This window comes from Acomys russatus, chromosome 16 (genome assembly GCF_903995435.1).
Source record: "Acomys russatus chromosome 16, mAcoRus1.1, whole genome shotgun sequence".
In the NCBI taxonomy this organism is placed as follows: Eukaryota; Metazoa; Chordata; class Mammalia; order Rodentia; family Muridae; genus Acomys; species Acomys russatus.
This window is the reverse complement of record NC_067152.1, coordinates 14,351,936-14,373,944: the sequence shown is the minus strand read 5'-3', so window position 1 is coordinate 14,373,944 and position 22,009 is coordinate 14,351,936. Positions and strand designations below refer to the sequence as shown.

The 22,009-nt window shown below is 42.6% G+C and overlaps 1 protein-coding gene across 1 annotated transcript in view; it reads right to left on the bottom strand.

Annotated features, from left to right (window-relative positions):
• Nucleotides 1-1,191: 1,191 nt before the first annotated feature.
• The window catches only part of Tex14 (testis expressed 14, intercellular bridge forming factor), a 175,080-nt gene continuing 154,262 nt past the window's right edge, over nucleotides 1,192-22,009 (bottom strand). Inside the window, exons 19-29 of the mRNA XM_051158901.1 lie at nucleotides 20,993-21,074; nucleotides 19,720-19,782; nucleotides 17,140-17,267; nucleotides 15,516-15,721; nucleotides 13,391-13,487; nucleotides 11,749-11,823; nucleotides 8,274-8,351; nucleotides 7,436-7,529; nucleotides 3,701-3,793; nucleotides 1,532-1,638; nucleotides 1,192-1,247 (exon numbers count right to left, since the gene is read on the bottom strand). Of these exons, the coding sequence (XP_051014858.1) occupies nucleotides 1,192-1,247; nucleotides 1,532-1,638; nucleotides 3,701-3,793; nucleotides 7,436-7,529; nucleotides 8,274-8,351; nucleotides 11,749-11,823; nucleotides 13,391-13,487; nucleotides 15,516-15,721; nucleotides 17,140-17,267; nucleotides 19,720-19,782; nucleotides 20,993-21,074 (1,079 nt within the window). The remainder of the gene's footprint in view (nucleotides 1,248-1,531; nucleotides 1,639-3,700; nucleotides 3,794-7,435; nucleotides 7,530-8,273; nucleotides 8,352-11,748; nucleotides 11,824-13,390; nucleotides 13,488-15,515; nucleotides 15,722-17,139; nucleotides 17,268-19,719; nucleotides 19,783-20,992; nucleotides 21,075-22,009) is intronic.

Here is a 22,009-nt window from a genome sequence, read left to right as displayed (position 1 = left end):
AATTAGAATTAAGGGCACAAACAAGGAATCTATTGGCTAGCAGCTGTGGGAAGCCTAAGTAGAAAGCAGCTGAGCAGCGGAGATGAGATGGCAGGACAGTTACTGGTACCTGGAGGGGACGACTGGATACTTGTGAGGGACACCATGGCTACCAGATGCAAGGTGTTCCAGTAGGTAGGAAAAGGAATTAAATAACAATAATCCTGGCCTCTGGTCCTCTGCCAGGGCCACCGCTGGCTACCAGAAAGCCAAAGGGATGCAGTCACAGGGTCAGCATCCTGAGGCATAAAGCATAAAGCAGGGCAGGGAAAGCAGGGTAGAAGGGACTAGGGAAGAGACGCAGGAGAGACTAGAAGACTCCACAGGGGAGCGTCTAACTCCCTGAGCAACTGAACATAGAAGGGGCCATTTGTAAAGATACAGTAGAAGGCTGACACTCTATGACAGTAGGTTTTTGTTTGTTTTTTGTTTTTGTTTTTTTGTTTTACGAGACAGGGTTTCTCTGTGTAGCCCTGGCTCTCCTGGACTTGCTTTATATATCAGGCTGGCCTCAAACTCATAGCAATCCACCTGCCTCTGCCTCCCGAGTGCTGGGATTAAAGGCGTGCGCCACGCCCGGCAGAGAATAGGGTTAAAATTAAGGTTAATTTATAATTTCTACATTACTTGCAAACTCCATTTAAATTCTGAAAAATATTTCTTCAGTACCCATTTGAGTTAAATTTAAAAATGCTTTAAAAGTTTTGTTTTACATTTATGTGTACATAGGTACACACATGCATATGGAGTTGGAGCTCTCCTTCTCCTATGTGGGTTCTGGGGGTCAGACTCGGGTCCCTCAGGCTTGGTGGCAAGACCCACTGAGCACTCTTCAAGCTCTTGGTTTTTGTTTTGTCTTTAGACAGGGTCTCCCTGTCTGGCCTTCAAATCCATGGGTCATCTGCCTGAGCACTGAGGCGTGCATCAGCACACTCCGTTTAAATTTAAAGCTCTTTTGAATGTATTTAAATTCAAAACAGCTCTACAGACAACAATTTTGGGCTGGCCATGGCTTGTTTTAGAAACAACTGAAAAGCCAAGAGTGTTGGCTCATGCCTGCACTCACAGCACCTGGTAAGAGAACCAACTGCTTTCAGTCTGAGGCCAGCTGGGCTAGGGTGAGACTCTGTCTCAAAAAACAAAAGAAAACCCCTAAAAGTTGATGTTACTGTTTCGTTGACTGCAATTATCAGAAACGCTGAGCTGAACTGCAAGGAAAAGGAAAACTATCCCAGGTTGAAAGATTGTGTATAACATCTGGGAAACATTTCTTTGTTTTTGAGACAGGGTCTCTCTGTGTTACCTTGGCTGTCCTGGACTCACTTTGTAGACCAGACTGGCCTCGAACTCACAAAGATCCACCTACCTCTGCCTCCCAAGTGTTGGGATTACAGGCGTGTGCCACCACACCTGCCTGGGCAACATTTCTTAAAAGCTTTGATGGTCCCCAAAACCAAGGACCACAGACCTCACAGTGACCAGTTACCCTTACCTTCTTCCAAGGTCCCTAAACAGCTGTCTGATCGCCTTCTCTCTGGCTTGACGCTTGCTTCCCTTCTTCTCTTCTCTTCAACGTCCTGATCTTTGCTTTTTTTCTCCCTTTAATGGCAATGATTAGGGGAATTAAGACATACATAACAGTCAGGAAACAAGGCTATGTCTGCAGTAAGCACGGAGTACTTTGTTATAGTGAAGTGCTCCTCAGGGAAAACGTTGATTCATTTCGTTATTTACTTTTGGTTATTTATCTATTATTTTCCTTCCTTCCTTCTTTCCTTGACACAGGATTTCCCTATGTAGCCCTACCTGGCCTAGAATTCACTAAGTAGACCATGCTGGGATTAAAGGCATGTGTTACCATGCCCGACAAGGCTAGTTTAAATGTATGTTAACTCACTCACTTATCTTCAGAACTATATGGAGCAGTTGCTGTTACTATCTACATTGTGTGATGTGAAAACCAAGGCACAGAAAGCTACATACCTAAAAAGTCCATGTAATCAGACTGTTTGCAACATTAAGACTATATAGCTAGCCTCAAAGGAAAAAGAACACATTTTCCTTGTTTTATAATCAGCATTCTGTTGGAAATCATTACTTATCGCCTTGTTTTCATTTCCCTCAAACTCCTTGTGATATGAGAAGTCTAAATAAGCATCTCACAGTGTAAAACCACACGCCCCTTGAGAGCAGAAACAGCTACCTCTCTGAGGTGAGGGAGAAGATAAAGCCACCTAGAATAAAAAGTGGCTTTTTTTTTTCTTTTAATCTTCACTAACACAACCCAAGAACACAGTCATGTAGCCCACCTGAGCGGCTGCAGCCACTGCTGACATGGAAAAACTGTTTCCTCTGTGTAATAGTTGTGGCCATTAGAAAATCTGTGCTGGAGCTGGGCATGGTGGCGCATGCCTTTAATCCCAGCACTTGGGAGGCAGAGGCAGGCGGATCACTGTGAGTTCAAGACCAGCCTGGTCTACACAGCGAGTCCAGGACAGCCAAGGCTAACACAGAGAGACCCTGTCTCAAAAAAACAAAAACAACAACAAAAAAAGAAAATCTGTGCTGCACTAACACTGATCTGCTATTTGCAACATCTGGTCCAGCGGCTCCATCCACGGGGACAGAGGACAGTCAGCAGACTCTCCTCACTTTGTAGTCTTTCAGTATCTGAGGGAAGCTATCAAATTCTCCACCCATCGGCTCTTTTCAGACTGAGTCTTCCTGGCTCCTCAGCTGTTCTCATGTGACCTGGTTCCAGCCCCAAGACTGTTCTGTGTCCTCTCTGTTGATTGCTAACATCCATTTAGAAATGTGTCCTCGGAGTCCTCCAAGAGTGCCTGTTACCTGAAGTGCATTTGTCTGATCTGTGTATCCTGCATTAATGCTGTATTGACATTTTCAGAAACGGAGTGCTGGGCAGGTGAATTAAGACTTTCTGCCCCTAACATAATTACACTGAGCAGTTTCAAAAAAAAAAAAAAAAGTATCCAGTGAAGCCTGGTTTTCCACATTTTATACTTTTGGATCTAAAACCCACCAATCTTTTCATTTTATCATTTTTACTGTTACATTTTTGTTTGTGATACTGTAGCCCTATGTTCCTTGGCTGACCTTGAACTTCTGCGCTCAATCCTCCCCTTGGATTTCTGAGTAGCTGAAACTAGAGGTTCAGGCAACAGCCATGCCTGGCTTTGTCTTTATCTTTAAAGTAGCTAACATTTCAACCTGTCAAGTTAACTTTGGATTTTCAGTCTATCATCCATCACATTAGCGTTCACTTGTAGATTTGTGTTACCTGGAAATTAGAAATAAATGCCAGTTCTGATTTAACTCAAATGGCTGATGAAGCACTGCAGGTGACAGTCTGAGAGCTCTAACTGATATCGGCCTCCTAATTAGTGTCTTGAAGAGTAGATGGCTGGAGGAAGAGGCAAGTGTGAGAGTGAAGGCAGATGGAGTAGGGGCTGGCTGATCTACAGCAGTGCAATGCAGCACCAGAGTTCATTCTCCAAGAAGCTGAGAGCCTAACTACTCCCTGGGGAAAAGGAGAGAAGAAAGAAACTGGAAGCCTAGGACTCTATGCCCTAGACACATGGCATCTTGTATACTCTTTTCCCTGTGAAACATGAAACATGATTCCATAATGGGGAAAGACAACCTTATAGAGCCCTTGGGGAGGTCCAGTAGTGCCATGTTCTCCTCAGGTGACTGCAGCAATCTCTCCAGGTCCTCATCAAGAGAAGAATGAGCTCTGTCCAGGGGCAAGCAAAGATAATGATGACAAAAGTCATTTTCCCTCATAGCTACCACTGCACAGTGAAAGGGTCCTTAAAATTGGGGCCTTCACAAGAGCTGAAAGAGCATCAGGAGTGAGATTGTGTCTAGATTCCCAGAGGCTACCTGTATCTAACTTATATGTACGCTATATAGTCCTTTAGGCCAGGCATAGTGGCGCACGCCTTTAATCCCAGCACTCAGGAGGCAGAGGCAGGTGGATCTCTGTGAGTGCCAGGCCAGCCTGGTCTATAGAGTGAGTCTAGAACAGCCAAGGCTATACAGAGAAACTCTGTCTTGAAAAACAAACAAACAAACCCAAATGTCAAAGGGCTGAAGAAATAACAGTAACTTTTTAAAAGACAAGGTTTCATGTAACCCAGGCTGGCTTTGAACTTGCTGTGTCTCCAAAGCTGGTCTTGAACTTCTGATCTTCCCATTTCTACCTTCTGAGTGCTAGGATTATAGGTATGTGCCAGGCAGAGTTTATGTGGTGCTGGGGACCAAACCTAAAGCCTCACACATTCTAATCAAGCACTCTACCAACTGAGCAACATCCCTAGCCCAGTAGCTAACTTGGTACCAAGGTTCAAAGAACTTTACATCATACAGTCAAATGTAGCTTGCTTTTCTTGTTCTTAAGACAGTCTGTATGAAGCCCAGGCTGACTTTCAACTTTGGTCTTCCTGTAGGAAATACAAAATGTGCCACCACGCCCAGCACTAACTTTACCTAGGGCAACTTATCTTTTCCCCTGAATAATTCATATAGCTTTTTGCTGAAAGTGGCTTAAGAAGATGGATGAAATAGTTACAATACACATCAGAGATTAAAGATTTCTCAGGGCTGGTGAGATAACTCCACAGATAAGTCTGACAACCTTAATCTCCTGAAACCACATAAAAGTGGGAGTAAACAAACTCCATGACGCTGTCCTCTGACCTCTACACTCAGATCATAGTATACACATGTGCTCCCATACACTGTACACAAAGACACAGAAAATGATACATGTAATAAATTAAAATGTTTAGAAGGTTTCTAAAACACTTATTGGGGAAGAAAAATTTTTTCTTTCTTTTGTCATTTTTTTAAAGATTTATTTATTATTATGAATACAGTGCTCTGCCTCCATATTCACCTGCATGCCAAAGAGGGCATTATATCACATTTAGATGGCTATGAGCCACCATGTGGTTGCTGGGAATTGAACTCAAGACCTTTGGACCATTTCTCCAGCCCCGCCTCTTTTTTTTTTTTTTTTTTTTAATCTCCTCTAAAAATAAAAAACTTTCTTCTCAGCTCTTAAGACACTGTTTCCTACTTCTGTGATTCTGTTTTAGGCTTCTCCCTTCTGTAAAAATAATGATTTAGCCTTTAAAGAGTGGGGAATATTGGGTTCACAGCTTAGCCAATAAAATATAAGTAGCTGTCTGTTGGGAAATTCTGGGAAAGGTGTTGCTTCCCAAATAAAAGGGGGAGGATTCCAGTAACATATTCCTTTATTCTGCTCGCTTTTTACATTTGCCTGTTCTGTAGACAACAGCCATCTTGCTACCAGGAGACAGATTTTAGGAGAAAGGAAGAAAAAATAAGGCCAGAACAAAGGCCAACATGTCACAGGCAATAGGGCAGAACACTGGTAAAGCGGAGTCCCTGGTGGTGTGATGGACTGCTGCACCAGAAGTGCCTGCCACTCATGGACCTCGCCAAATGGGAGCCACTCACTTAACAATGACAGTGGGGCTTTCTGTTCTAGGCTCCTGAAACCAGTGAGCATGGCTTTCCCAGGAGCTGCAGGAACAAGATTAGGAGTAGGATGAGAGGAGGGAGCAAGTGCCACCACAGGCCTAAGTTGTGTCTCTTTTCTTTTTTGGTTTTTCTGAGACAAGGTTTCTCTGTGTAGCCTTGGCTGTCCTGGACTCACTTTGTAAACCAGGGTGGCCTCGAACTCACAGCGATCTGCCTGCCTCTGCCTCCTGAGTGCTGGGATTAAAGGCCTGTGTCACCACTGCAATAGCAACAAATGCTCTAGACCAAAGAGCCATCTCTCCAGCTCCTCTAATAAACATTTCTACAAAAAGGATACACAAGTAGCCAAAAAAGTTCAACATTCATTAAGGAAATGAAAAATGTGGCATCATCTGATACCTATTAGGACAGCCAATCCTGAAAGAGACGTAACAAGTGGTGAAGACGAGGGAACCTTGCATGATGGAGATAGGAGCACACAGTGGAGCAGTTGCTGTGCAAAGCAGTATGCTGGTTACTTTAAAAATTAAAAATACATTTGCCATATGATCTGGCAATATCTTTTTTGGGTATTTATCAAAATAATTGAAAGCAAGGGGCAGGAAAGATTGCTTAGGAGTTAAGAGCCCTCGTTCCTCTTAGAGAGGACCTGAGTTTAGTTCTCAGAACCCATACTCAACAACTGCCTGGAACTCCAGCCCCAGATGACACAATCCCTCTTCTGACTTCTTTAGACTCACGATTACATATGATGTGCACACTGCCACCGGCACGCGCACACACACACATACACACAGAACAATAAATCTTTAAAGTGGATAGAACCTGTATATCATTCTACTAAGACAAACACTCCATATTTTCCTCTCACATGTAAAACTACATTTAAGTGTGTGTGTGTGTGTGTGTGTGTGTGTGTGACAAAAATAGAAAAAGGACTATAAGGCAAGAGGTCCTGGGAGCTAGAAAGGGCAATGGAGTGTGTGTGCCATGAAAGTAGAGGGAAGGACTATTAGGGAGATGGAAAAGGACCAGCAAAAGGTGGGGAAGACACACACAGAAAGGCAGGAGGGAGTGCTTTAAGAACAAAGTAGGCATACACAGAGACAGACAGACTCTTAATCTCTCTCTTGCCTCTCTCTCATATAAATGTGGTTTAAAAAGTTTTAATTATTTCAAGCCTAGCAGATGCCTTTAATCCCAGCACTCAGGAGGAAGAGTCGGGCAGATCTCTATGAAACCTGCCTGGTCTACATAGTGAGTTCCTGGACAGCCAAAGCTACACAGTGAGAACCTGTCTTTTAAAAAAACAAAAACAAAAATTTGTAAGTGAGCCATCACGGATAGCAACTATATCATTAACATCAGGAGATACATTTTAAATTTGTTAAGAAAATTATTAAATGTTCTATGTGTTTTAATCACAAAGTATAAATAACTAGGAGGAAGGGGTTCACAAGCCCCATCCAGCCCTGAGAATCCATAGACAGTTCATGATTCCTCAGTGGTGTATCCATAGTCAAGTGCTCATGCTCCTATAAATAAGCCCTCACCAATGCTCCTGTGAGAGCCCCTAATGACACTCACAAGGTCATGTGCCCTCAAAAAAGACATGTAAGTAGAAGGGAACTAGTAAGAGTGGGAGAGAGGCAAGAGGGTAATGAAAGGTGAATTTGAAAAACATACATTATATAAATGAATGAAAACATCATGGATCCTATTATATATACTTAATACAAGTAATATATAATAAAGCAAGGAGAATAAATAAAAAGATTGTTCTGTTCTTTACTATTTATTCATATAATAAAAACCAATATACACAAATGCAATTTTAAAATCCTTTCAAAAGTCTAGATTTTGTTACCTCTCTGTGTCTTCCAGATCCTGAATTTCTTTGGTAGAAAGAAAACTGCTATCTTTACTACTGTTGGTTTCTTGTTCTTCCAAATTCCTTTTATCTAAAGCAATTGAGAGAGCTAACTTTATTAAAATGAAAAACAGTTGATAGCATGCTTTGAAATAAGCTGTAAAAATTAAGGCCATCAGTTGTTCTGCAAGTGTGCAATGCATCAGCCCTTTCCCATGAGAGCAGAGGGCCAGGTGGCAGTGCGCAGGGCACCAGCACTCACAGCAGCTGCTTCTGGGGTCTTGGGAGCTCTGCGGTGCCAGGTGAAGCTACAGGAAGCCTAGCTGGTGCCAAGTTCAGAGAACTAGACAAAGCAAAGCAAAGAAGGCACAAAAGAGGAGGCAAGCAACTCTAAAAATAAGCCGCACAATTGCACTTTAGGAGACTCTTCCCTTTCTTGCTTCTTAGACACTCCTAGGGTACAACTTCATGAGAGGAATTTGTGTGAGATAAGGATGTACCCTTTAATGTATGCCAAGCATTTTACAGACACTGTCTCCTTCATATGGCAGCAGACCTATGAAAGAAGAGGCCCAACATTAGCAAATTATTCTAGTGCACCAGGCACTGTGAATGGAGCTATTGTCATGAGATGGGAACTAGTGTTCCCCTTTCACAGATACGGATAGATGAAATTCAGAAATGAAACAGCTTGTCAGACAAAATTAACCAGTAGGATGAGAATTACAATAAAGTCGTGCTCAGCCTAAGCCACACACTCCCACACAGGCCACTATGTTACTCAGGGCAGCATTACACAGAAACCTCATGAAAACAGACCTGGGTATCAGCTTACCATTTTCAGTGACACTCAGATCATGTGCTGTGTTCCCATGTGACACCACGGACGAGGCTTGCTGCTGCTTCAGAAGCTCTGTTACAGTACAAAAGAAGAAGGCAATTTACCCCACCTTTCCATACCTCCCATTTTCTAGGACAGGGGCCCTCAGAGGGCAGGCCTCAAGCCAGCACTATTGGTAAAACCCAAACCTACTAAATCTAAAAGGCCTGCAGTTTATCTCAGTCATATTTACAGGTGACTCTGACTCCTAGGAAGTTTGAAAGCCACTACTTTAGTACATTCTGAGTTCAAAAAGAATTCTTCAAGTAATAAAGCCCCAAATAACACTTGATAAAGAATTTTTGAAGGACTGACAGTAGGCGTTGTGGCACATGCCTACAATCTCAGCGCTGAGGAGGCACAAGCAGGAAAGCTTCTCTAAGTTTGAGGCCAGTCTGAACTATATAGCAAGTTCTAGGCTAGCCAGAACTGCACAGGGAGACCCTGTCTCAAGCAAAACAAAGCACTGGGAGGCATGTGGTGCACACCTATGACCCCAGGACTTAGAAGGTGGAGGCAGAAACTTGTCAAGGTCACCCTCGGCTACATACGTAGAGTTCAAGGCTAGGTTGTATTACATGAAACTTTGTCTCAAAACAGTAATAACAACAACAACCAATCAAGCAACAAACAAATGAAAGGAGAGCAAGATGGTTCAGTGGGTTCAGTCCTTGCCTCTGCAGAGGATGATCGGAATTTCATTTCTAGCATCCATAGGACTGAAGACAAGAAACAACTCCTTCAAGTTGTCCTCTGATTTCTACACAAGCTCTATAGATGTGTACACACACACACACACACACACACACACACACACACGCACGCACGCACGCACGCACAAATGTAAAAATGTTAAGGAAGGAAGGAAAGGAAAGGAAATAGAAATAGAACACACTTAGAACACAAAAAGCAGGCACATTTCTATGAGTTTCAGGCCAGCCAGAGCTATATATGTAGAGCTTGTATAAAACAAAACACCCAAAACAGATGATGGTGATGATGATAAAAAAAAGGTAACACAAGAGGCCTACATAGCAGGTATTAAATATTTATGTACGTTTGTGGGGGTTTTAGACAGGGTTTTTCTGTATAGCCTTGCCTGTCCTGGACTCCGATTGTAGACCAGGCTGGCCTCGAACTCACAGTGATCTATTTGCCTCTGCCTCCCTGAGTGTTATGATTAAAGGTATGTGGCACACCCCCGGCTCTATTATGTACATTAATTCAAGATTAATGTTCATAATCTAAACAACAGCCCTATGAGATTAACTACTATTTTTACTTCTGCTTTTCAGATGAGGAACAACAATCCTGACAGCAGAGGTGAGGAGGAGCCTGGAGCACAGTTACTGAAATGAGGGGACTAAAGAGAGGGCTCACACTGCTAAGGAATTCTCATAAACCAAACAGAGTAAGAAGAAGAACTGGGAAAAAAAAAAAAAGACTGAGCCCAGAAAATCTTGGCTCCAAAGTTTATGTTCCTAACTCTGATTTTAAAAACAAATTTAAAGATTTTATTTGTATAAAAATGTATATATGCATGCATGTATCCACAGAGATTGTAAGAGGGCTTCACATCCCTGGAACTGAGTTACAGATGGTTTTAAGCCACCATGTGGGTGCAGAGAACCAAACCCAGGTCCTATGCAAGAGCAGCAAGTGCCCTTAACCACTGAGCCAACTCACCAGCCCCCAATCTTGATTTTTACACTCAGAGCAATCCATAGGTGTCTCCCTCTCTCCTGGGCTATGCCATGTTTGTTTTTTTGTTTACCATAAATATCCATCACTTCCTTATAAAATGCTCACTAGACCAAGATAAGTGTATGCTAAATTCACTGGCTGCTTTCTGTCGGGGGGCTTGTTTCAGAACAAAGCGGAGAGACAGCTGGGCCACCCTAACTGGCTGTGAGAGGGAGGCAGTGCTGGTCGGCTCCCTTCCTACTGTTAGTAAGCTGCTGCCTGACAGCTCGATCATCAGGAAGGCATATAAGACATTTAGCTCAGAGTTTTACCTTCATCAGTCCCTTGTTGCTCTTAAACGATCACCTATACCCTGAGTTCCATTTGTTGTTGTTGTTGTTATTTTATTTTATTTTATTTTATTTTATTTTATTTTATTTTTTGAGACAGGGTCTCTCTGTGTTAGCCTTGGCCGTTCTGGACTTGCTTTGTAGACCAGGCTGGCCTCGAATTCACAGCGATCCACCTGCCTCTGCCTCCCTGATGGGATTAAAGGCGTGTGCACCACGCAGCTGAGTTCCATTTAAAAAAAAGATTTATAATTAATATGTATACACTGTTCTGCCTGTATGTGTGCCAGCAAGCCAGAAGAGGGCACCAGATCTCATTATAGATGATTATAAGCCACCATGTGGTTGCTGGGAATTGAACTCAGGACCTTTGAAAGAGCAGCCAGTGCTCTTAATCTCTGAGTCATCTCTCCAGCCCTACTCTGAGTTCTAAAAGACCTTTTGTCTTAGGGTTCCTATCAGGGGCCTAGATCTCTGGATGTGAACTCTCCAAAAAATCAGGAGATATGGGGCTGGAGAAATGGTTCAGTGGTTAAGAACACTGACTGCTCTTCCAGAGGTTCTGAGTTCAATTCCTGACACCCACATGGCAGCTCACAACTGTCTGTAACTCCAGTTCCAGAGGATCTAACATCTTGTTACAGGCAAACATGCAGGCAAAAGAAATGCAAATTAAATAAGTAAATTATTTTTTTTTAAAAAATCAGAGACAGATCCTGACTACTCCCTAAAGGTCTTTTCAGGAAAAAAACCAAAAACAAAACCAAAAACAAAACAGTGATAATACTGCAATTACTCAAGTTCATTAGGTCAAAGGACAGGCATTGAAAGTTATTAAGGAGCCCAGAGGATGGCTGTGCTTTGAGTCAGAGCATTAAGTCTTTATTCCTTATGATTCCCAGGACCACAGTAATCCTGAAAACTAAGTGGTGCCCTTGAGAATTCTTTGTAGCCCCTGTACCCAGGACTGGACCATCACAGATCCAAGGAGACAGACCTCTAAAGACCAGGGCTTCCAAGGCATACCTGGTGGGACACTTGGAGGCTAAGGCAGAAAGACTGAGAATTTAAGGCCAGATTGGCTATGAACTGAACTCTAGAGCAGACTGTCTCAAGAAATGAAAACAAAAGCCTCAGAAAATAAAATTAGTTCTTCACCATAAAGCATCTGAGTAACATGTTGTTACTTTACCTCAGACTCTCTTCCGTAAACCTTTTAGTAACAAATGACAAAATAAATGGGCCAATGATCCTGGCCTACTTGACTAGAAAGGTGTCCCTGCCTGTGTCAACCAACCTCTGTACTAGCACTGATACCTAAGCAACAAAACCATATGTGGTCAGTGACAAGAACCAACAGGGGCCAAGGAGTATGTTTTGTATTGAACACCTCTTACCAATTTCATCAAGTAGCTCCTGAGCTGGTGGTGGAAGGTCGTCAATATGATGCTGAGATGTGGCTTCCACTAGTTCTTAAAAAAAAAAAAAAAAAAAAAAAAAAAAGGGTAAAAATGACTTAACACTCTCCTAGACCCCAAGTGCAGTGTTCCAGGCTTTCCATGGACTTGAGGCTTTCTCAATAATGGAATAAACTAAGGAGTATGAGAGCATCTAACATAACATTCTTAGTGGAGGCTTCCTTGATATATGAGTGACTCCACTTTCACCCCACTTAGCCCATCTCTGCTTCTCTCTTCCAAGGACACTCTTACTAAGAGTGTGGGGATGCTCTGGAGCAGGATGCTGGAGAAACAGACTATGGATCAGCCAAAATGAACAAAAACACAAAGCAGGAGGCCGTTCTCTGTAGGAGATATGGAAGCAAACATCTTTTGGGTCTTTCCACACATGCTCAATTATATATAACAAACCCTTCAATATAATATACAGAATTTCTCTTTCCTGAAGAGAAAGTCCAAAAGCTATAGCAAAGATCTTAGACACTGAAATTACTGCAAAAAAAGCAATGTGCCCTAGAAGTTATTAGCATTTTTGTGTGATTTCAAAACTGTCTCTGAAGAAATCCATCCTAAGGAAAAGATCAGAGGTACAGATAAGACTCATGCACAAAGGGCAAAACTTGAAAAAATTTAAGTAAGAATAAATTTAAATTATAAAAATTCAAATAAGAGAATGGTTAAACAACATATATAGAATGTACTATGCAGCTACTATATATTTATTACCATTCTTATATATACATATTTATCATATATAAATTATTTTTAAAGACTTATTTATTTTATATATATCAGTGCCCTATCTGCATGTACACCTGCAGGCCAGAAGAGGCCATCAGATCCCTGTATAGAAGGTTGTGGGCCACCACGTGGTTGCTGGGAATTGAACTCAGGACCTCTGGAAGAGTAGACAGTGCTCTTAACCGCTGAGCCATCTCTCCAGCCCCCATATATAAATTCTTAATTACAAGAGGAAATGCTCAAAATACAATTAGCCTTTGGTATTTATAAGGATGTCTTTCCAAATCTCTCAGCCTGGCAATACCAAGATCCATGGGTGCTCAAGTTCCTTATGTAAAGTGCCATAGTATTTGATGGCTTGTAATATCTAATGTAATGTAAATGCTATACAAATACATTACACTGTTTAGTTAGGGGAGAAAGATGAGACTAAGCATCTATAATGTCCAATACAGTAGAGGCAATCTTATTCAAACACTTGTGATCTGCCCCTGGTTGAATCCATGGATATGTAACTAACAGGTAAGGATGCTGAGCATATTAAGGGGAACAACATAGTCACAAGGACTAAAATACATGTTGTTTATCTCTAAAACTATGAAACAAGATAATGCACAAAAGTTGTACAGTACAGCAAGCTATGGTATGACTATTTGATCATTTTTTAAACTTTTCTTTATTCACCAAGTTCTCAATAATGAATATGTTTTACTTTTATAATCATAGAAAAGCAACATTTTTGTTTAAACCAAATGTTACATGAAATATTCATGAACATCAACTTCTTCAGCTACCTAACTCTAATGAACTGCTTTGCTATTGATTAAACACAGGGTACCTCTGGGTAGGCTCCTCCTCTGGGTAGCATAGGTTGATGTCACAGATGCCGGAGAAATGTTAGAAGAACCAGCCCCAGTGTACACATACCATTTTTTCTATAGAAGACATAAAGCGTGGTAACCAGTGTGTTCACTGAATAGAAAGACACATGTAGCACAGTCATGCCCATTTATTTTGGACAGTGTGTACAAATTCAACAAGTCACCTCTCCTGGAAAGCCCTCTCAACAACACAGTCTGTCTGCTGAGCACCTGGCAATCACACGGGCCTGTCTTCCTCACTAAGCCACTGCTAACTTGAAGAAAGACCCTGTCTTTCTTATTTAGGTTTGGATAAGGCACCTGGCACTTAGAATCTGCCCAGTTAACAGTTCATTGAGTAAAAGCGTAAGAGTCCTTGTTATTTCCTCACTTCTGGGTAGAACTTTTGTGAGCCAAATTTAAAAAAAATTTTTTTTTTTACAATCAATTTTCCATTAAGTACTAAAGAAAACAACCAGTCTGTTTATAGAGGGTGTCACCTTTAGCTTTAGTTATCAACTTGACATACAAAAGGGAACCTTACTTGAGTATCTGCCTCCATTGTATGTGCCTCTAGGCATGTCTGAGGCAGTTTCTTGATTGCTAATTGACAGGAAGCCTCATCGCACCGTGGGTGGTGCCATCCCTAGGCAGGTGGCCTAGACTATGTAAGAAGTGTAGTTGAACAAGCCAGGAGAAAGGCAGTGAACAATTGTGGTGATCTGGATGAGAACGGCTCCTGGTGGGTCATGTATTTGAATATGTGGTTTCCAGCAGGTGGGCTTGTTTAGAAAGGATTAGGAGGTGAGGCCTTACTGAAGAAGGTGTGTCACCGAGGGTGGGCTCTGAGGTTTCAAAAGCCCAGGCCAGGACCAGTTTGTGCTCTGTCTGCCTGCATCTTGTGGATCAGGCATGTGCTTTAGCCCCGTGCCTGCCTGTTATGCCCCTGCCATAATGACCATGGACTAACCCCCTGACACTGTAAACAAAGGTTCCCGTTAAGTCATTGTGTTTACTACAGCAGCAGCAGTCAGTATAGTGATCCTCCAGATCTCACCCTCAGGTGAAGGCCTTGGTTTCTCTGGATGAGGGACTATGAGCTGTAGCCCAAATTAACCCACATTTCCCTTGAGTTTTTAGTCAGTGTTTTATTTTAGCAACAGAAATCAAACTAATAGGGTCAGCCAAAAGATTTTGAGTATTGGGGGGGAGAGGAGGGTTCAGGCAGGGGTTGTTTGTCAAGACAGTTTCTCTGTGTAACAACCCTGGCTGTCCAGGAACTTGCTCTGTAGACAAAGCTGGCCTCAAACTCACAGAGATCTGCCTGTTTCTGTCTGCAAGTGCTGGGATTAAAGGTGTGCACTACAGCTGGGCGTAGTGGTGCACGCCTTTAATCCCAGCACTTTGGAGGCAGAGACACGTAGATCGCTGTGAGTTTGAGGCCAGCCTTGTCTACAGAGTGAGTCCAGGACAGTCACGGCTACACAGACAAACCCTGCCTCCAGAGGAAAAGAAAACAAAACAAAAACAGGTGTGCGCCACCACTGCCCAGCTAGCCAAAGGGTTTTAATAAGCAGTATTACACTGGGATTTGTGGTTTTCTTTTTTTGTTTGTTTGTTTGGTTGGTTGGTTGGTTTTTTGAGACAGGGTCTCTCTGTGCAGCCGTGACTGTCCTGGACTTGCTTTGTAGACCAGGCTGGCCTGGAACTCACAGCAATCCACCTGCCTCTGCCTCCCAAGTGCTGGGATTAAAGGCGTGCGCCACCGCCACCTGGCTGGATTTGTGGTTTTCTTAAAAAGATTAAACATGTAAAATATGAGGGAGAACAAAAGAAGAGCTGTGGACAAGGAGAAAGGGATAGATATAAAATGAGTTTTTCCTGCCAGTTCGGGGAGATCAACCAGCATTCAAGGAAGCACCCCGCTCAAGAAGCAAAGCACAGCCCTCCCACAACGCAGACTCCAGGGAGAGCCCAGGGATGCCTGGAAGGAAGCTAGGGTATTTCTTGCTTCTAAACGCATCTGGAGAAATCCTAGGCTTTCCATCACTGAGGACCTTGGACTGGTATCATGAAAGTGTAAGCCAAAACTGGAAAACTCACAGGATCAGTCAGTTTTGCAGGCAGGGCTTTAGAAGCAGCAAGGAGACATTCCAGGCTCTTGGCTCGCTCTCGGACACTTGTAAACTTGGCAGATAAAGTTCTCATAGCTTCTTGACCATTCCAACAAAATGTAGATCCTCTTTTAACTTTAAATGTGGTATTTTCAAGGCAGTCTTCATACTGACTAGCAGCTGAAGAAATTGACGCTAGGAAAAAAAGAGAGCATTAAGTCTCTGGATTCTTTATATTATCAACAAAATAACCACAAAACTTTAACTATGCCAGGAATTTTCCAAATTCCTAATAACTGAAACAGCCATGAATCTTAGCTTCTTGGTCTCAAACTTTATATTCTAGGTTCTCAAGGCATGTACATGCATGCATACATACATATGGCCGGTATCAAAATTAAGCCACAAATTTACCAGAAATAAAAACACTGAGAAGAAAATATTTGATGCTGGCTACACATGGTAGCAGGATTCAAGGACTTGTATGCTTACGCAGAAGGTGGTGTTTTCAAAATCCAATGTTTCTGCAGTTACCCATAGCTACTTGTGTACAGACTTTTCCAGCACCGCAATCTAACCCTAACTTCCAATGAGTAAGTACAGCACCAGCACTAACACTTCAATGGAAACTCGGGGTCATGACCTAGTGAATTGGTACAGGAAACTAGTTTGTTATCATTTTACTGAATGAGAGAGAGAGGAGAGAGAGAGAGAGAGAGAGAGAGAGAGAGAGAGAGAGAGAGAGAGAGAGAGAGGAGAGAGAGAGAGAGAGAGAGAGAGAGAGAGAGAGAGAGAGAGAGAGAGAGAGAATAATTCCTAATTTCTCTCTACCATGCCTGTGCCATTTAATAGAAAACTATGAGAGAGGACAGTGCTAGAAATATTTCAGTGGGAGAGAACTTGCTTGGTTTCACGAAGTTCGATATTTGATCCCCAATATTAAAAGAAAACAAGCAAAGCTGAGTGTTGTGGTGCACGCCTTTAATCCCAGCACTTGGGAGGCAGAGGCAGGTGGATCCCTGTAGATTCGAGCCCAGCCTGCTCTACAAAGGAAGTCCAGGACAACCAGGGCTACACAGAGAAACCCTGTCTCGGAAAGAGAGGCGGGGGGGAAGCAAGCCAACAACTAAAAACAACTCAGGAGAGATGGATATTTAGCTATGAGAACTCATTTAATTGACTGTTTCTGAGAGTAAGGCAGCTGATCACTAAAACCCAACTTGCCTCCCTTTGCAGCAGGCTGCCTCCTGCAGGGAGGGTTTGTTGCCCTGTTACAGCATATCCTACCCCTGGCTCAGAGAATAACTATTGTTCTCTTGAGAAACCACCTTTGCAAAGCCGCGCGCGCGTGGTGGCCCATGCCTTTAATCCCAGCACTTGGGAGGCAGAGGCAAGCAGATGGCTGTGAGTTCGAGGCCAGCCTGGTCTACTAAGCAAGTCCAGGACAGCCAAGGCTACACAGAGAGACCCTGTCTCAAAAAACAAAACAACAACAAAAAGAAATCCCTTTTGCTCTGGGAGAAAATAGCCATCAGGACTTAGGCTCAGCCAAAATACATAGGAAGAGCCTGTGAATTTCTCGTCTAAAAACATCCCTCCCTGTGTGTGATTACCTGGGCTGAGCGGAGTACTGACACTAGTAGGTGCATGCTTTAATTTGAGTGTTTTCAACGGCGTTTCCTTAACAGAGCCATCTTGTTCATAAGTGATGCTGGACAAGTCTTGAATGTCCATCAGTGATCTGTGGAAGGAAGAGCACATAGCACGCTGGTCACGGTGGTGCACTTCTGAAGCCGAGGCAAGAGGACTGCCATGACTTCAGGGCCATCCTGAGTTCTAAGGCAACTTCGACGACATTGCAAGGCTCAAACCTTAAAAAGAAAAGAAAAGGTACAAAGTAATTGAGAAATGTGGAGATGTATTTGGAAAACAGAATAATTCCTGATAAGAACTTCATTTATTGTGATGAGTCTGAACTCACCATAAACTGGCCTTGAACTTGAACCTAAGATCTTACTGCTTCAGGCTCCTTACTGTTGGGATTGCAGACATGTACCACCATGTCTGACTCTTCTTTTAGAGTGTATTCTTGATAAGATCATTACTTGTCAATAGATTAGAGACTATCTTAAAGAAAATATTAAGTTTCTTTAAGCTGAGTGGTGGTGGCACACATCTTTAATCACAGTGTTCAAGAAACAGTGGTAGGCAGATCTCTCTGAGTTCAAGGCCATCCTACTCTACAAAGTGAATTCAGGACAGCCAGGGCTACACAGGGGAACCCTGTCTCAAAAGACAAAAACAAAGTAGGTTAAAAAAGAAAGAAAGAAAGAAATATCTTTAAAAGTAGAGCTGGAGAGATGGCTCAGCAGGTTCAATTCCCAGCATCCACATGATGGCTCATAGTCATCTGTAACTCCAGTTCTAAGGAATCCAATGTCATCCTCTGGCCTTCTTGGGCACGTATACAAGTTATACACATTCTTGCATGCAAAACACCAATACAAATAAAATAAAATTTACAGATATCTATCTTAATCCAGGTATAGTGGCGCATACCTTTAATCCCAGCATTTGGGAGGCAGAGGCAGGCCAGCCTAGTCTACAGAGCAAGTTCCAGGACAGCCAGAGCTGTTACACAGAGAAACCCTGTCTTGAAAAAAAAAAAAAAAAAAACCACAAAACAAAATAAAAAGCCAGGCATGGTGGCACATGCCTATAATCCCAGCACTCTAGAGGCAGAAGCAGGCATATCTGTAAGTTCCAGGCCAGCCTGGTCTATAAAATGAGTCCAGGTCACCCAGGACTACACAGAGAAACCCTGTCTCAAAAAGAAAAAGAAAAGTTCTATCTTAACAAAGAGACTCTGGGGCCAGAAGCAGTAGCTTGCCCATGCCCATAAATTCAGCACTTGGGAAGCGCCTAACTTCGAGGCTAGCCTATGCTACACAATGAGTCCAAGACTCCACGCTCAAAAAAATAACCAAAACAACAAACAGCTGGGGTGAAGGGGCAGCGTGGAGCATGCCCATAAACCTCTCACTCCCAAATAAAGAAACAAAGAAAAAGATAATGAGCTAGAGATGTGGTTTTAGCAGCACAGCACTTGCCAAGCATACAACAGACAGGCCCTGGAGTTCTATTCCTGGCAGCACAAAATTAAAAAATACATGACTTGAAACATATTTTGGCTGACAAAAACAAAATTCCCATTTAAGAAAGGCTATTTATGTAGAAAGTGCATTTAATCTTTCTCAAGTAATAAATTTATTACCATCATCATCATCATCATCATCATCATCATCACTGTAGTTCCTTGATTATAAGATGTGCTGTTAATAATAGATATCATCAATTAAATAACAGCTTTTTGGTGAAAGAAGACAGTTATAATAAATATACTTATGGTAAGAATAAAAGCCAGATCTGGGCGGTGGTAGTGCATGCTTTTACTCCCAGCACTCGGGAGGCAGAGGCAGGTGAATCTCTGTGATTTCGAGGCCAGCCTGGTCTCCAGAGTGAGTTCCAGGACAGCTCAGGGCTATTACACAGAAAAACCCTGTCTTGAAAACCAAAAAGAGTAAGAGCCATAAAGATGTTTAGTGGAGGGGTAGAGGGGCTGGAGAGATGGCTCAGTGGTTAAGAGTACTGACTGCTCTTCCAAAGGACCAGGGTTCAATTCTCAGCACCCACATAGCAAGATCTCACACAGAAACACATGTAGGCAAAACATCATTGAACATAAAAAAATAAAAAGTAAATAAAATTAGAAAGAGGAGACAGGCACTTGCTGCACAAGGCTGGCAGCCTGAGTTGGATCCCTGGAACCCATGTAAAGATAGAAGGAGAGAACCAACTCCACAACGCTATCCTCTCACTCCACATGCACATTGCAGCAGTGCTTTAATCTCTCAAAAAATAATAATTGAGCCAGGCATGGTGGTGCACGCCTTTAATCCCAGCACTCGGGAGGCAGAGGGAGGAGGATCGCTGTGAGTTCGAGGCCAGCCTGGTCTACAAAGTGAGTCCAGGACAGCCAAGGCTACACAAAAAGACCCTGTCTCAAAAAACTTAAAAAAAAAAATAATAATAATGAGGAGGAGGAGGAGGAATACAGATTCTTACAAACAAGGAAATATTCCCATAAAACCAAGACTACATAAGCATCCTTAGCTACTCTTTGGTGGTCATACATGTCTTTCTGTTTCTGTTCCTTTGGTGCCTCTTCTAATGTCTCTTCTTGTTTATCTTCAGCACTGTGAGAGAAAAAGTAAGAAAATGAGTTCCTTGTGTCAAATGCATTAACCTGGTACCAGTTCACAGCCTAGGGTAAGAGGCAAGTGGAAAGTCTGGGTTCTAGCCCTGGTTCCAGTGCTAAGTAGTTACAAGTTCTTTGGCCTGTGTGGTCTCAATTCTTATTTTGGACAAATATTCTCAAAGGGTGATGATCCCAGCTCTGAAATAGGCCAGTCAGTTGGTCTATACAATGGAGAGCAAGTTCCGTAGAACGCCAGTGGAGCACAGGTACTTTGCTGGGAGGTGGACACTGGAGCAAAGGGCACAGACAGGAGGCTTTAGCAAGTGTGAGACAACTTCCTGGTATAGAGCGCCCAGAGAGGCTTGCATGGAGAAATACCACAAGAGACACTCAAGACAAATGACCCATTTCTACTTCAACCAATGCTTGCGCTTCAGTATCAGTTCTCATGGGATGTACAATTATTAGCATATCCCACACTAAATATTTCCCTTTTTCTTTATGTACACATACACACACACATACACAAGGCGTGCACCAATACCACCACCTGGCTTATTTCCTCGAATCCTTTTTTTTTTTTTTTAAAGACTTATTTATTTATTATGTGTACAATGTTCTGCCTGCATGTACACCTACCCACCAGAAGAGGGCACCAGATCTCATTACAGATGGGTGTGAGCCACCATGTGGTTGCCGGGACCTCTGGAAGAGCTGTCAGTGCTCTTAACCTCTGAGCCATCTATCCAGCCCATATTTCCTTGAATTCTATGTCAGTATTCTCAGATTTATTATCCCAGTTTTAATTACTCATTTATTTTGAGACAAGGTCTCAATATATAATCCTTGCCTGCTCTGGATCTTGCTATGTAGACAGGATGGCCTTGAACTTATAGTGCTGGGATTTAAGGCCTATGCCACCAGGCTTGGCTTTATCATTCCTATTTTGAAGATGCTGACAGCAGAAAGGCAGAGACCTATGTCATATGGATGGCATTATCAAAAGCCAGGATTTGAATACAAATAATTACTCCTTTTCACTACCTGTCAAATTCCGCTGAACAAGTCCTAATATTTTTAATGCTCAGAGCTAATTTGTATGATGTGGGTAATATATTGGAAGACAAGCAATACATAAATCTAATAACTTTCAACCAATGAACACTGCTTCTGGCTCTGAAACTGATTAAGAAATTAACAGACCATACCATTGAACAGCTTGGAACTGAGGCTTAGACAAAATCTCAGCATTCTTTCCAAAGATTTCTCTTAGTTGGAACTTTTCTTCAACTGAAATGATAAAGAAAATGCATTTTTACTTTAATCCCAGCACTCAGGAGGCAGAGACAGGAAGATTTCTGAGTTCTAGGCCAGCCTGGTTTACATTGTGAGTTCCAGGACAGCCAGACCAAGTCTCAAGAAATAAACAGATGATCCAACATGAGTGTCTTCATCTGGGTTGGACTTAAGAAGCATTTGCCTAGAGGCTTGACAGCCTAAATTAGGTGTCAGGAGAGAACCTACTAAGAGCTGTCTTCAGGTTCAACATGCACTCTGTGGTGTGTGTGCAAGCCCAGTGGGGAGAGCTAGATCCCTATATTCATAACGCAACCAAGCTATTCAGGAGGCTTTTGGATTTGACAGTTATTTTGTCTTTTCAAGGCAAACACTGGGGGCGTTGAAGCTAACAAACTGTTCACTTAAGATTCTAAATCCAAAGGGATAGGGGTTGGGCTTTAGTTCAATAGTAGCACGCATGAGGAAGGTCCAGGTTTGGTCCTCAACTCCAGCGGCTTGGGAGAAAGATTATTCCTGAACAGACAACAAATTGTGCCTCTTAGCTAACACCACTGCTTAAAGAGAGGTGAGCAGAAAGTGAGCAAGTGCTAAGAAGGTAGCTAACAACTTCTGTTTCCAGGTATCAAGTGTCTGATGTTAGCCTTCCCCAGTTCTAAGAAGCTTCTCAAGTATGCGGGCAAACAGACTGTATTCATTTTCCTTTCCATTTAAACTGTCCTATAGGAAAGGCAGCTGACTCTGACTCCATGTGCTCATGGTTAACCCTACTCCTAAATCCAAGTGGCTGCTGGGCACCAGAAGGTCTACCTGAACAGTGTTGCCTATAGCAGGCATGGAGAAGCTCTGAACCAACCCTCTTCCTGTCATACTCCTTTAAAACAGACAAACATCAAGAAAGCATAAACTAATAGCCACAATTTACATGA